Source organism: Tetrao urogallus, assembly GCF_951394365.1.
Source record: "Tetrao urogallus genome assembly, chromosome: 8".
In the NCBI taxonomy this organism is placed as follows: domain Eukaryota; kingdom Metazoa; phylum Chordata; class Aves; order Galliformes; family Phasianidae; genus Tetrao; species Tetrao urogallus.
In genome coordinates, this window is record NC_136821.1 from 17510226 (window position 1) to 17526089 (window position 15864).

Here is a 15864-nt window from a genome sequence, read left to right on the forward strand (position 1 = left end):
AGAAGATCAGTGTAAAAAACTGCTGACTCCATTTTTATTTCTGTGCTTTTCCCAACTCTTTTTACATATTTTTCGTTATCAATGACGTCAATTTTCAGCTGTTTGTGCAAACTCTTCAAACAAACGCAAGGAACAAAAAAGAACATTTCAGTACAGAGAACTTGAAAGAAGTTATGTGTTAGATCGGCCAGCCTGAAATATGGCTTCTGCTAATCAAACTTGTAAAAGCACCCAACTGGTACCAGCCCACAGCTCCCCAGGTGCAGATGGGTACAATGTTAAGCACAGATGCACTGAAACCAACCAGTTCTTGTGACACAAAGCACCGGCCACACAGTTAGGTTCCAGATTCCCTCCAAGGAAGCTATTTGCCTGACTGATACCCACAAAGTTACTGAGAAACACAGAGCCACATCACTCCTCTCTCCAGCACCGCGTGCCTCATAGCTGCCTCACTGGAACATGGGGGTGGGAGGACTCATTAAGTACCGCACGTACGCGGCTCAATGAGCGCGAGCGGTCTCACAAACACCGCGGAGCACCCAAGGCCCGAGCGTCGCCACAGCCGGCAGCGGCGCTCCTCGTTACCTGTGCGCAGCGCGCCGTACGCCCGGTAGAAGTGGAACACCGGGTCGCTGCCCAGCCGGCCCAGCGCCTCCTCCGCCGCGGCCCGGACATGGTGAAAGTAGCACTCCTGGCAGTAGTAGTTGAGCAGGGCCTGCGAGAGAGGCGAACCCGATTCGCTCACGCAAACGCACCCGCGACCGCCCCGTTTGGCGCTACCCGACACGCGCCCCCGCTGCCCTCAGCGCCTCCACGCCCCCAGCACAGTGGCACGCACCTGCTGCACCGCCGCGTCCATCGCCTCTGCCGTTGCTAGCCAACGCCACCAGAGCGAGGCAGCCGGAAGGGGCGGGGAAGAGCCCAGCGGCACGCTGCCATTGGCTGTCTGGCAAGAGCGCGCCCTACCATTGGCTCCAAGAGAAAGGAGGCGGGAGAGACACAGGAAGGAAAACTGCAAGCGCCGGAACGAGTCGGACGCGGGCGGGAACGAGTTCACGCAAGGCAGAGAGGGCGGGTTTGAACAAGCCTTCGTGGGGCGTCTGTAACGGCCGCTGGGCTGCGGCGTGGCGCGGCGCGCCCCGATCTTCCTGAAGCGCGTCAGGCTCCGCGGGGTGTCGGTGCGCGTAGTGCCGTCCTGGCGGCTGCATCAGCCGCTCGGCCGTGCCCTGCGGGCGCAGCCTCCTCCAGCCTGCCTCCCGGAGGCTCCCGTGCCGGTTAACTCGGAATTCTGAATGGCTGGCTGTGACATTTGTTCCGACATAAGACTGCCTCATGCTCCCGTTATGTTCTTATATACCACAATATTGAGAACTTCAGGCACTGTAAAGCTCTCCAGCAATGAAATAGCAATGTAATAAAATCAAATACAGAAAGTTCTCTCTCTTTTTTCCCCCATTTCTTCCATTCAAGTGAATTAGAGTTGGAAGAGTTTAGTAAAAATCAGGTTTTCCATTTGGACTGAAGGCGCTGTCCTTTGTGTCCAGGCATCAGAAACAATTCTTGCTGAATGGCTTTGCTTTAGGAGGGACGTGCTGTCTCTCCAATACGTAAGCAAAGCATTCTTTAGAAGATTCAACAGTAATGACATTTAATAAAAGGAGCAAACCAGTCATAGAATCAGAGAATGCAATCAAAGAACCGCTAAGGTTGGAAAAGACCACTAAGTTCATTTTGTCCATCACCAACCCATCTCACCATGCCCACTAACCACATCCCTCAGTGCCACATCCCTGTGGTTCTTTAACACCTCCAGGGACAGTGAGCCCTCTGCTTCTCTGGGCAACCCATTTCAACACCTCATCACTCTTTTTGAGAAGAGATTTTTCCTAATATTCAACCTGAGCATCCTCCTGGTACAAATTAAGGATTTTACCTCTTATCCAGTCACTGTTACTTGGGAGGAGAGGCTGACCCCCACCTTGCTACAACCTCCTTTGAGGCAGTTCAGAGAGAGATGCGAGTCTCCTCCTCCCCTGACTGAACAATTTTGACCAATATCATCAGATTCTTTTCCTCCGCACAGCTCTCCAGCCACTTTGCCCCAAGCCTGTAGCAACGCATGAAGTAGGTATGACTAATTCAGTGTTGGACTGAATTAGTAGGTGAAGCTAATTTTCTGAGCCGAGACTGCTTTGAATGAGCTCTTCTAATGAATCCAGCACATATGGCTCTACCCCATTGCTCACTCCTTATAAAGTCCTAAGTTGCTAAGGAGATATTATGTAAGAATAATTTTTTTCCTTGTCCAGGATGATCCTTCAAAGAAATCTCCTAAAAAATTTCAAGGTACTCTACCTGTACTGAAGCAACATTTCAGCTTCTTTGACATTGAAAACCTGAAATAGGTAGGAGAAACAATTATTTTTGTTTTCTTATTACCCGTAAACTGAAATGATAGTGACATAATTCTCATCTGTCTCTTTGAGAAAAGCAAAGTTTTAAAACCTGTAGGTAGAATATTAAATAATATTCAGTTTACTACCTGTGAGCCTCCTAGGACACATTCAGGACAGCTGTAATACTTGTCTGTTGAGGACTCCCATGCAGGAAGTGGCTCATGGAGTTACTCTGTGCAGTACTGTAGAAACACAGAATCATCATGCTCAGTATTTAACATGCATTAATTAGAAATGTTAAAAAGCATACTGTTTTTAAACTAATGTCAGATAATAACGACAAAAGGAGCATACAATAAAAAATGTAATCTTTATTATTTCGGCACATTAATAATGTTATTTAGCTTCACTTAGGGTAATAGTAGCATTTTCCTGCATGCAGTTCACTAATATAGTATTTGCCAATAACTTTAATAAAAGTAATCTATATTTAATTTTCCTGTGTAAGAAACATAAAATGTCCTGATGTGTTTGATTATATGGTTTTGCTACTTTCTCTTTGTGAAAAAAATATTGTGGACCCATTATAACATTTAGAACTGCACTATGAATAATTTTTTAAAAAGTGTGTGAGATATGAGAAAAAAACTAAGGATTCTGCGAAAGGAAGAATGTATTTGAAAATTTGTTATGCAGGCACTGCTTAAACATTCAATTAACACTTTACATCTTTTTCCAACTTCAAAAAAAAAAAAAAACAACCAAATAACTAGAGTTTTAGAAGCAAATTATGAACTTATTTTGCATAAAGAATTGACATGTTTGCAAATACAGTAAAAATAAGACCTACAGCTATCTGTTCTCTTAGTCATATCATGTTCTCTGGAGTACTTCTGCGAAAAAGTGCTGCAGACAGAAAGTAAAAAGAAATGGTGTGGAGTCAACCTGAAGATAAAATTCAGTTCTTGTTGTATGTACATAATGCTGAAAAAGAAAATAAAATGATTTTTACAGTATTTATATTTGCTTATAAAATTCTAACATTATTTTCAACAGGTCTAGTAGTTTTCAACGTCTGTACAGTTTGGATATACACTATATGCTTTTCACTGAAAATTCAAAAATGTAAATCAAATGAGTTCCTAAATAGCTGCAAAATATTGCTTAATGGTATGGAAGAATGAGGTCTTGTTGAATAGTTTACTTCATTTAGCTCTGATGTAGGGCTTCCCTTTTTTAAGAATCCTGGACAATCAAAGGAACAGAGGCATAGGCAATATAAACATGCATTGCTAGCATCCAAACTATCTATAGTGGTAGATAATACATAATTTTACCTGTTGAAAGCTTGCACATTACACTTATTGTGGTACATATTTGATGCAGTAAATGTGCTCAGGTCGTTATCTGTTTGCTCAAACATGCACCACAGGTTAAAAATTACTATTTACATAGCAGAGGGCTTTTCATTAACATACAACATCAACCTTACCAAGAGCTGAAGATGGCTAAACAATACTGCAGGATAAAGCAGAACAACATTATTAAGGGCTCTTTCTGATCAATTTGGCAGTTTGGGCAGGTTCATTTAGTGTTTTTATGCAGAAAGACATTTGATAAAGACAGAATCTGTGACTCCAGACCCAGAAAGAAATCTGTACTTTCTGAAATTTAATGGTCTGTGCAAAATAAATAAGTAAATAAATAAATAAACAAATAATCTGCTTTTACTGTTCTTGTGAGTTACAGGGGACTTTACAGGCATACCAAGACTGGTTCGGACGCGATACAACATGAATACATTAATTAAGCACCTCAGAATTTATTATTCCTTTCCAGAAACACTGAGCTAAAATCAGTTATTCTTTGTGACTTAATGTTATTTTCATGCATGATCTATAAGTGCAGCATGCCTTCATGCAAATCATTTCTGTGTGTATATTAGTCGCATAGTAGAACACCTGGCTCTTATACCTGTAAAGTAGTGCTTGACCCCCTCTCCCAACAGAAGACCCATTTACAAAAATAGTTACATGTAACAAACAACATATGAATTAAAAAAAAGATGAATCCACCAACACAGATCTGTAAAAATATGATGTATATGGCAGTTGAAATGCAAACAGTGGATACAGTTATTGTATTGTTTTACGCTAAACACACAACTAGAACTTGGTTTGCACCCCTTAGCTGGTCCCTACAGCCTGAGTAGCCATTTTTTCTCTCCTCTTCAGCAGTGTCAGCTGGTAGTGAGAACAGTTAAATCTTGTCAAGGTTGTTTCCCCATGTCACAATCACAGTTACTGACGAGGGGTCGCTGTCTTTTAATAGGCACTGACCTTTAATGTATAGTATGTTTGTAAAAATTGTCAGTTTGGCATAGACCTCCAGCAGGAGTCCTGTTGACACAAACACATGACCTTTGCAGGCTATGAACTACTTTGCACATAGATGATTTTGCTTGCTATTTATTTTTATTTCTGTACACCTTTATCTTCCTTTTCGTGCTTTTCTTTGACTGCCCTTGTTACACGATCATAAGAAGGTGGACAAACTGCTGTTGATGCAGTTATATCAGTCTTCTCTGTAAATGAGTTTTCATTTAACTTGTCCAAAAGGATTTCATCTTTAATGCCCAGACCAGCCCCCCCTTCAGTTTTGTTTTTGTTATAGATAAAGGAGGCTTGTTTTACTGTTCGTTTTAATAGGTGGCGTCTAAAAGCACGTTGAATAATGACAGCAGATACTTCTTCTTGTTTTCTTTTTAACGTTGTTGTAATTGGTTCATAGGAAGCTTTAGAAGGGTTTGATGCCATAAATCGGTCTTCCATCTGTATCCTGAGGGCATCCATCTCCCCACTTTCCCCTAACACACGCTTTGTGAAAGCAAACAAGATGTCAAGGCAGTGAATTCTGTCACCGCTTACCATGGGCAGATCCATTGCAATCAGCTGGACCTTGTTTGGTTTGGGAAGGTGAAGAGGAGGCTCAAGAGCTGCTGCAAAATCAGACAATTTCTCAAATTCCATGAATTGTGTTGCATCTGGATCAAACTTCTCCCAGACTTCATAGAACATCTCAAAGTCATCCTCACTCAAGGGCTCAGCACTTTCTTCAGTAGCAACACCAAAATTCTCCAGAATGACAGCAATGTACATGTTCACCACCACCAGAAAGGATATGATGATGTAGCTGACAAAGAAGAAAATCCCAACCGAAGGGTTGCCACAGTCGCCTTTAACAGAGCTCCCTGGGTGAGCTTTGTTAGGATCACAGTCCGGCTCCCCACTGTTAAGAATTGGGGCTAACAAGCCATCCCAGCCAGCAGATGTGGTAATTTGAAATAGGCAGATCATGCTGTTGCCAAATGTTTCAAAGTTGAACATGTCATCAATTCCAGCTTCCCTCTTAACGTAGGCAAAGTTGGACATGCCAAATATGGCATAGATAAACATGACCAAGAAGAGCAGCAGGCCAATGTTGAACAAAGCGGGAAGAGACATCATCAGAGCAAAAAGCAGAGTGCGGATTCCCTTTGCACCTTTAATGAGACGCAGGATGCGACCTATTCTGGCAAGTCGGATGACTCGGAACAAAGTAGGGGACACAAAATACTTTTCAATCATCTCAGCTAAGAACATACCTAAAATAGGAGGAAAAATAAACAAAGATATATTACCACACTCTCCATATTATAGTGACAATTTAGAAAAAATAGTTTTAAAATTGATGTTCTATATAGCAATTAAAAATATTCTGTAGATTGCACCTGCATAATTGCTTTCTACCAGGTATAGTTAATATTTACAAGTGCAATGTATTTTGAATTATTACAACAAAAACGATGATTAGGTAAATTTTTAAATAAAATGAGAACATGCAAGACTTAGTTATAAGCCTTGGAATAGCAAGAGCCAGCCATATAGTACTACTGAGTAAAAGTTCAATTTATATTCATTTTAACCTCTTTATAGGTCAATAAATGAGACTTACCTACTATTGAGAGAATGACAACGACAAAATCAAAAATATTCCAGCCTATAGTGAAATAATAATGGCGGAGTGAAATTAATTTCAGGACACATTCTCCAGTGAAAAGGACAATGAACACCAAGTTTATCCAGTATAAAATATTTTCCATTTCTTTACTCTGGTCATCAGTTTCTACCATCATGGTGACCATGTTAAGACAGATAAGAATCATGATACTAATGTCGAATACTTGCTGTGTCACAAAATCAAAGACCATGCCTTGAAACTTGTTCTGAGAAGGAAAAAAAGAAGCAAAACATCCATTACAGATTGTAATAATTTTTTTCTTTTCCTATTAGAAGAAAGCAGAAAAATATATGTAGTAAAACCAGTAAGGCTTCCATAAAAACATATCTAGGAAATGTAAATAGATTAATCAAAGTGAATACAACAGATTAGTTCAGCCTGTTTTTTAGTTTTTCTGTGTGTTTTGTATGCTACCTGGCATAATCATAACATGCTGGATTTTGAATTCATCATTATCTCTTTTTCCATGCAAGCTTTTGCCTCATACACTTTCTGTTCTGTGAAATGAATAAAATTGAGAGCTTATAGAAAAACAGAGTGAGATTGTGTGATTAAAGGCAGTCCTTTAAGCATAGCCATGAAAATGGTTTTGTGGAAATCATGTAATCAGTTTCTCTTCTGTATTATAACTTTGGAGTGTTTTACTTCACTATATTTGCATTCCTTCTAAAATGATCTCAAGTAATTGAATGGGAAATCATGAAGCTTTGACCACACAACTAATCGTTGCTTTTTATTCTGAAAATTTTTTGAAATTTTCAGGAAACATAACACAGCAAATCCAGGAAATGGAAAAAAAAATCACCAAATAGTTTCTAAGTATAAGGATTTTATAATGTATTATGACTGATAAATGATAAACCAAGAGAATGGCAGGTAACTTCAAATACAGTTATTGAAAGAAGATATGTTGCTTATAGTTTGCTGAGCAGCATACGCATTTTCCATTTTTGCTGACTCATAAATCAGTTAATGATAATTAACTGATAATAAATTAGTCTCTCTTCATACTGATAAAAAATGAGCTCTTCTTAAGAAGCTATTAGCCTGATGTATAGAAATAATTTTACCCCTGGTCTTGGTATAGGCTTTTGTGGTTTTTTGGATCCCAACTTCTTCATTGCATTGTAGTATTTCTTCTGCTCTTCTGTCATAAATATGTCTTGACCTCCAAAGTAAAAACATGAAATCAAAGCTGGTTACAATCAAATTTATATGCAGTGTTGAAAAAGCTTTTAAAGTGAAATGTGATTAACATGTTTATTTATAATATATGTGTCACTGTGATTGTCTTGTTAAAATGCACCAAATACTCCAGGAGAAATGACAGTAGATTCAGTGAGAAAACTGATGTTTGTTACCTTACACTATTCTATGCTAACTTTGTTCCATGTGAAATTATAACATCGTCAGAGAATTCAGAGGTTGTTAGGCAGCATGGATATCTTCTAGAATCAGCACAGATTACTGGCATTTTTATGTTAGTCAACAGAAAGTTAAAAGAGAATGGAATGGCCAGCTTCAATAGCTTGAGAAAACTAACTTCCATACCAAGCAATACTTGGTGAAGCAGCAATCAGACAAAAGTTTCTGAGAATTATTATTATTATTCTTATTGTTATTATTATTATTATTGATGAAAAATGGTAAGGAGAATTTGTGCTAGTAAACATTGTGCATGCAAGATTGTTTCTTTTCCCAGAAAATTCACTGAAATGGCACAAATATTTTCAAAGACAGATGATGTTCATTAGTGTTCTAGGACTGCCCATCTTGTTAAATCAGTGTAAAGATAAATTTCACGTTATTGCACTTATTGTAGTTACATATATGGTAGAGCTGATATGCAAATAATCCAAAAGATCATTCTTTCTTCTGCAGAAAAAAAAGATAGCCTTTGAATTCATTTGATAAATAGTAAGTGTATAGTCAACTTGAATCCTAACTGATTCTAGAGATCTTGTATTGGCTGAGTTTCTCCTCATCATGTGGAAATACTGCAGATTAGTAATATGAAAGGTACAAGCGATAACTTAAGTACCTATAATTTATGGAACTCACAGCAAATGTTGTCTAGGTCCTGTTGTTTGACATAAAACTAACCTTAATATGTTCACAGAGTTAACACCTTAAGAGAGGTAAATATAAAAAATATTATGAATACAAGCTACATATTAATTTTAAATGAAACCTGAAAGAAACCTGGAAGACAGAATATTTTGATATGGACAGGAATTTCCTGAAAATCATAAAGACTGAATAGAGGAAGATCTCTTAGTTATCAAATCTCAGTGTCTGCAATATAAGCATTTATTTGATAAATTGGTTTTAAAGATAAGCAGCTGATACTCAGACCATCCATGTCAGTGAGATTCATAGCTGCACGATGAAAGTAAAAGCAGTCATCTTTGTAACCTACAATGGCTACAAATCACTATTCAATTCAGTGCTACAGAATAGAATTTGGGAGAGTCATTGAATACTATGATCATTAAAACAGCATTTGTAGGAGACCAACGGTGTAATTCTTTATTTATCATAATCAAGTAACTTTTTGTGGTGATAAAACCACTACAAATAACAAAAAAGAAAATGAAGAGTGCTTTAGTGCACAGGTGTATGTAAGGGAATTGATTCTGCAACAATATTTTATTAGTTTATGCATGAAAAAGCAGATGATTTGAGGAAGATTAAACTGAACATTGAAAACAGAAAGGAGAAAGGTGTGTACTGTACACTACAGTGTAAAGTCTTATGAAGTTAACGAATGCAACATCTGGGTAAGATTTTATATTACGGTATTCTTCAGCTTTTCAGTTTTGATACATTCCATATATCATGGACTTATAGGAAGGCACTATTTTGCAGTATCTTTAGAAGAGGAATGAAAAGATACTTATCTTCTTTTTCTGCTGATTGAAGTTATCAATGATGACACCAATGAACAGATTCAGGGTGAAAAAAGACCCAAAAATGATAAAGATGACAAAATATAAATACATGTACAAGTTGTCTTCATACTTGGGTTGCTGTAACACCTGAGGAAAAAATATGAAATATCGTTCTTAAGATTTCATATGAAAATTTAAACTGAATAAGCAGCAGTCTTGGACAAAATATCTTTTATTTCCTTGTCATTCACATCAATATATTTTTTTGTCCATTCCATCTATTACTGTCAGCATCATATTTGCGTTCATATTTGATACAACAATTTGCCACAGCAGAATGTCATATTAGCTCATTTGATTCTGTTTCACCCTCCTGTATGCATATTATTCACTTTTGGAAGATATATAAAGATGCATTTGTTGATAGACATGCATCAAGGATAAAATGTACTTATACTAATGTATAATACTACTATACTAATGTACTAATATTTTCAGTACTTACGTCTCTTGAGTCAATAGCTGCATACATAATATCCATCCAGCCTTTAAATGTAGCCTGTAAACAGTACACACCTATTTAAGAATATAACTTTAAGACAATTCATATAACCATTTCCAGCAACTGAATACGGCACCAGGCATTATTACTATAACATACATAAGATTTATCCACAATTTTGGCTTTCTTTAGAGCTGCTTGTAAGATGCACTGTTGAGTACCCCGTTTGTCTCCATATAAGCATATTAAGCAGAATATGTAATGAACTTATTTCTAATTATTTATCACAAGAATGCAGTGTCATTTTAGTAGGTTAAATGCTTATCAAAGCCATATCAGTGACTTTGTAACTCAGTTGCCACCAGTGACTACTATGTCATCACAAGGGATGACATCAAGGGAACCGAAGATTTGATTAGGTCAGAAAAGATAAACACTGTAGCATCAAGGAGAATTTTGATTTGTATCTAGTCTAAAAGATTTTACCTGATTTAATGATTCTATATTCATTCTAAATGCATCATGTTTTACAGAGGCTATAACCCTGAACTATGTTTTAGGATGATCTTGTAAAAACAGAATTTACTTTATGTGCTTCAGATATTAAATTAGTGAACTTTTACAGCTATTGACTCTAATCCATATGTGTAAAATTCTGTTTGACAATGAGGTGCAGATTGCCTCATCTACACGTTAGAAAGACAAACTCATTTTCTCTATTGTAGCAATTAGTTACTCTTTTGAAACAGTCATGGACGAGGCAGCATTTCCAAATAGCAATCATTCAGTCACAGACAGAATAAAACCAACAACTGAGAGTGTTCTTGGTCATTTAATCCTCATTACAATTTTACTGAACAAGGCTGTAGATCTTAGGTTCATTCATATTCCTTGTCATAGAGATTAGTCATAGAAACAAGTCAGGATGGGAACATTCTTTATCTATGGTTATTGCTATATCTCCAACATCTTGAAGTCTAATTCCTATCAGAGGTATCAAAAAAGCTTTGCTTACGCATCATACAAAGCAGCTGGTATCATCCTGCAATGGATTTTAAATGAAAAGGAATCATTTTATTTTGAAAAGAGTTGCCTTATACTTTGAAACAGTGGAATACTAAAAAGGAGCAAATCCATTTTGAAATGACTTCCACATTTGGAACCAACGCAAAAAAAAAAAAAAAAAAAAAAAGTGATTCAGGCAACTTAGAGTGCAATTGTGAAATCAAAGTACAGTGTTAGTGGACCAAAACATCACAAAAAAATTTGAAACAAGTTGAATTGAAGAGATAGATGGATGAATTTAAAGTCCTTGTGGAATACTTGAACTGCAACGGATTGATTTTATTTATTTAATTCCTGATACAGGTTTAAATTGCTCTCAAAGACTTTCAAGGATGGAAACTCCACAGCCTTATCAAAAATATTTATATGAGCACTTGTATTTATTGTTTCCAACATTTAAATCCTACTGTTGCCATTTAAAGCTATCGCTTGTCATAGCTGTTATAGATGTGGAGAACACAGTACCAATCATTCTTTTGTAATATTTCTTTGCAAACTGGTTTCTGCTGCCTTTTCTTTAGGCTAAATAATCTTCACATCTTCACTCTTCCTTCAATCATTCCACGCAGACCTCGTCCAAAACTCAAATCATTCTCATTATTTTGTGCTCTCTTTCATCAGTTTATCTCTTGAAATGGTAGCCAAAACTGGACTCATTATTTCAGCTGAGATCTTGGCAGGTCTAAATAGGGCAGGATGCTTACTTCATATATGCCTTAAGGAGTTTACTTTTGTTTCTCTCTGGTTATATTATTTGTATTTCTTTGAAAGTCATGACTGTGGTTGTAGTCAGACCTCAAACACTAAATGCAAGTAATAAGTAATAAGATGTAATATTTTTAAATCTGAAGGATGATACAAATGAAAGAGTGGCTCTTTGGTGAGGTGCACGCCATTGTCTCTGGTTCATACATATGATGGTCATTGCGTATCATCTTTCAGACAAACCAAAAGTTTTTTTTTGTAAATTTGTAAGTATATCCTAGACTAAACTAGAGTGAAAGGGAAAAAAAAGCCTAATATTAAACTGTTATGTTTCATCGTCATCAATAAGAGAGCATATTTCAAGTAGAGCTAGTAAGAAGATAGTAAGAACTATCACAACTTTTATATTATTATCATTACTAGTCAACACGAAAAGAGTGTGAAGATGGAAACATATGAAGATAACATTGCTTTCATGTATTTCAAAATGTCTGAAGTAAAATCTGTATTTGTCACAATACAGTTTCACAAAACAATAAGATTTTATCAGTCTTGAAGAAGTGAAGGAACAGAAATCCCCAAACTTAATGAAATTTCAATAATAAAATGCACTGCCTCATCATAGTATTTGTTTTTCTTCTAGATCCATCCTGCAAATCATTAGGAAACAATCACTGTCATCATCATTATACAAAAACAGTTGTGAATTTAACTATTTAACTGTGGGGAAAAAAAAAAGATTGTGTAATTCCCAAAGCAGAAGCCTCATTTCAGGGAGAATTTCTATTTTCTAAATACGTAGCCTGAGCAATAGCAAATAATTGAACCAGAGATTCAATATCAAAGCAGCAAATTTACTGAGTGTTATTCCTAATGCATTCAATAGAAGCTTAGGCCCGGTTTTGCTAGGCTCAAATTTTCTACAACAGATCTTGCTTAAGGTATTGTTTGTGCATTTGTGCATGCTGAACTAGAAAACACACAAATATGACAAAGAGATCAAAATCTGAGTTTCCTTTTAGTATTTATACAAATATATTATATACCCTCAGTGACACTTAATCAGAATTCACTGAGTTCAAAGATTACACTTGTTTTTACTCAAGGAAATTTGAAAAACAAATTCAAATGTAGATTCAAAAGTAGCTAGAAAACAACAAAACAAAATTCTCCCAAGCTACTGTAGTTAGAAGTACATAAAATTATTCTCATGATGGATAATTTCCAATGAATTTGGAAGTAAAGCCAGAGTGGCAACACTACATATTACATGTCTTTACCAGAAATAACAGAATAATGTGATACTGTGTTTTGAGACTAATTTGCCACATTTTATCCTGGATAAAAGCAGGTCTTCAGAAGATCTACTTACCAAATAATCCAAACACTGTTTGGATTAACTTAACTGGCTTAAATTAAAAAGAAATAATACCATAAAATTTTCAAGACGGATAGATGCCACATCTCTTTGTGTACATCAGCCTGTTCCTCTTCACTTACTGATGTGTGAAAGTTGTGAAAGGAATTTCTTCATCTTTTGCTCTGATGATTTTCTTACGGGTCAGAAAAATACTCAAACAAATTTATATCAAAAAAGAAAAAAAATCTGAAGTTTTTCGGCACTGGGGCTTGGAGTTTGGGTTTGTTCTTGTTTGGATATATATATATATATATGTATAATTTGCATTAAAACAATATTTCCAATAGCATTCACTCAAGACAGAATACCTTACTGATGAAGAGAATAAAGGCTTCTATTGTATTACCTGTAACACAGAAAAGCTGAGCTAATTTACACTGTTCTTCTTTGACTGGCTTACAAGGTCTGAGTCAGAGAACAGGATGAATAATGGAAAAAAGGCTGGATTGTAAGAGCTTTCTGTTGCTTCTAGCCTTCTGTTGCAATAGAATCTTTCATCTGTAATTCATCTATTGACGCTTATCACTGAGCTTATCATTAGAACAATGATATTCACCTCAACGAGGTAGTTTTCTTTGGTCCACCACAACCTAAACAAGTCTGTACTTGAGACTGCTAGAGGGGAGATATAAATGACTTCAGTAGACTTCTGAATTAATCTTGTTAAATAAAAAAAAAGCCATTAATGTTCACACTGGGTGCACAGAAAGCTTTTCCAGTAGCAACTATGATTTTATCAGATTTTTTTCAGGCTTTTTAACATTATTTTTGGCCAATTATCCAAGTTTCAATAGCTTTATCCTTGTTTCTGACATATTCACAGATACTTTTAAGTAAATCTTACGGTTTACTCATTTTTACTATTAATACAAGCTGATTAAGGAGGGTATGTAAATCAAGACATACCCATCAACTTCTCATGTTTCTTCTAAACACAACAGCCTTAGAATCCTTTACCAGTTCCTCATCAAAAGTACTTTAAATATTGAAGTGAAAACTTGTGAACATCTTCTTGAGAAACATTTATGAGTTATGGTCTTCATTCTGCTCTTAAGAGTGGAAAAAACCCCATAGATTTTTCACATTTAAAGCATTAGCTGAAAATCAAGCTGATATTTGCTTTCTTTGCTCTAGTCTAGGGCGAGTATCATTCCTTACATACAGAATCACTACAAGTGGCTTACTTATCAAACCCTAAAAGATGCAGTTTCAAGTATTTGTTTAATGGAATGACAAAAGTGTCTTTTTTATCACTTTTTTTTTTTTTTTTTTTTCCGAACGTTGAACAAAAATCTTTCCGCACATCTATATGCATCTTAGTAGTACAAAAAAAGTGAAAATATATGGTGATATATCTGGAATTCTACTCACACAAAAACAGCATCAACGCGGCAAGTATTTCATATCTATGCAGAATTTCTGTGTTGCAGATATTTTTAAAACAACTGTCTTGTCCTCTCACGAAAGCCAGGACCCTCTTAATGATTATTTTTTCCTTTGGAAGCATGGGTACATTTGGAAATTTCATCCAATCTGCCTCCCAGAGCAATGCAATAATCCAAGAATATAAATTTTCATGTAAGAAATAAATTTTTCTGAGGAATAAAATATTCTCTGCTATTCAGTGGAAATAAAATAAGCTATACATAGCTGAGACTGGAATATATATGACATTGCGAAGTAGAGGGAAGGTGCAGACTAGGGCCATAAAACCAGGAAAAAAAGTACCTTATCTTATACCTGTCCCAGAATAAGCTATGCTACTACCGAAAGAAGAGCTGCAAACCACTTGAAAGGAATTTTGCTGACATCCTTTCCAGCTGAATAATTTTAATTTTAAAAAATGTTTAATAAAGCATACTGATCCTCCCTCCACAGTGGAGATTCTAGCAATGGATTTCAAAAATCAGACACAGAAAACAATATTCACAGTCTTTCCACTGTAATCCAATTTTGTTATCAAAGTCAAACTGTATTCCTTTGTATATTTCTCAAATTCTGTTAGTCCCTCTCTGCTATTCCTGATATGACAGTAAATAATCTTAATGAATTTCAAATCATCAGTGTTATCAGAGTCATGGAACGAGATGCTCTGTTCAATCAGAGAGGCAGTTACCAGTGCTCAGATTTCTTGTCTTAGAACCTGGGCAGGCCCATGTCAATGCCACTGCATCATGTAAATTAACAATCTGCATTAATAAGATTTCTTATGACAATACGAAAGTTAGAAACTTATTTTAAAACACTAAAAATGAAAATTAATTCTCAGAATTAGACCTCAAAGAGAGAGATTGCTCACTGTGCACAATTCAGGTGAAAGTCCTGCAATTTCTTGGCTGGGTCAGGTTGTAAGGTATTCCAGTGCACATAAGGATAGCTCATGTTTTGAGAACATAATTTTTGATAGTGAAGACATAAGCCTTTCTGCATACATTGTCCTGTGTGGACAGGAATAGCAGGGAAAATATTTCACAGACTATAACACCTACTGTTACTTTTCTTCTATTTCTCTTCTAGATATAAATTTTTTCTTAGATCTTGTAACTGCAGTGGTTACATCACTGAGATGGCGTTTTCTACCTGGAATTCTTTTCTGTGACTTAATTACACTAATGCAGATTTCTTTTCAGCACTGAAAGTAATCAGATAACTATATACCAGCCCTAGTACTTCTAGAAACATTCAGAGATAGAAAGGGAACACTTGTTCTCTCTGATGTCCTAAAAGTTCTTCATTCTTCTAAGTAGACTTTGCTGATCAGTATGAAAGACTAATAAATTATCAGAGCAGTGGTATTAATAAATTACTAAGTTGTAGATAAAA

At 36.3% G+C, this 15864-nt stretch overlaps 2 protein-coding genes across 2 annotated transcripts in view; both read right to left on the reverse strand.

Annotated features, from left to right (window-relative positions):
• TTC21B (tetratricopeptide repeat domain 21B) overlaps positions 1 to 1337 on the reverse strand; it is a gene marked incomplete at both ends in the record, with an annotated part of 30922 nt that extends 29585 nt beyond the window's left edge. Inside the window, 4 exon segments of the mRNA XM_079539238.1 lie at positions 589 to 718; positions 842 to 892; positions 894 to 965; positions 969 to 1337. Of these exon segments, the coding sequence (XP_079395364.1) occupies positions 589 to 718; positions 842 to 892; positions 894 to 965; positions 969 to 1337 (622 nt within the window).
• A 3536-nt stretch (positions 1338 to 4873) lies between these two features.
• The window catches only part of LOC306949084 (sodium channel protein type 1 subunit alpha), a gene marked incomplete at both ends in the record, with an annotated part of 58396 nt that continues 47405 nt past the window's right edge, over positions 4874 to 15864 (reverse strand). Inside the window, 5 exons of the mRNA XM_079538861.1 lie at positions 4874 to 6042; positions 6393 to 6663; positions 7529 to 7653; positions 9355 to 9496; positions 9855 to 9908. Of these exons, the coding sequence (XP_079394987.1) occupies positions 4874 to 6042; positions 6393 to 6663; positions 7529 to 7653; positions 9355 to 9496; positions 9855 to 9908 (1761 nt within the window). The remainder of the gene's footprint in view (positions 6043 to 6392; positions 6664 to 7528; positions 7654 to 9354; positions 9497 to 9854; positions 9909 to 15864) is intronic.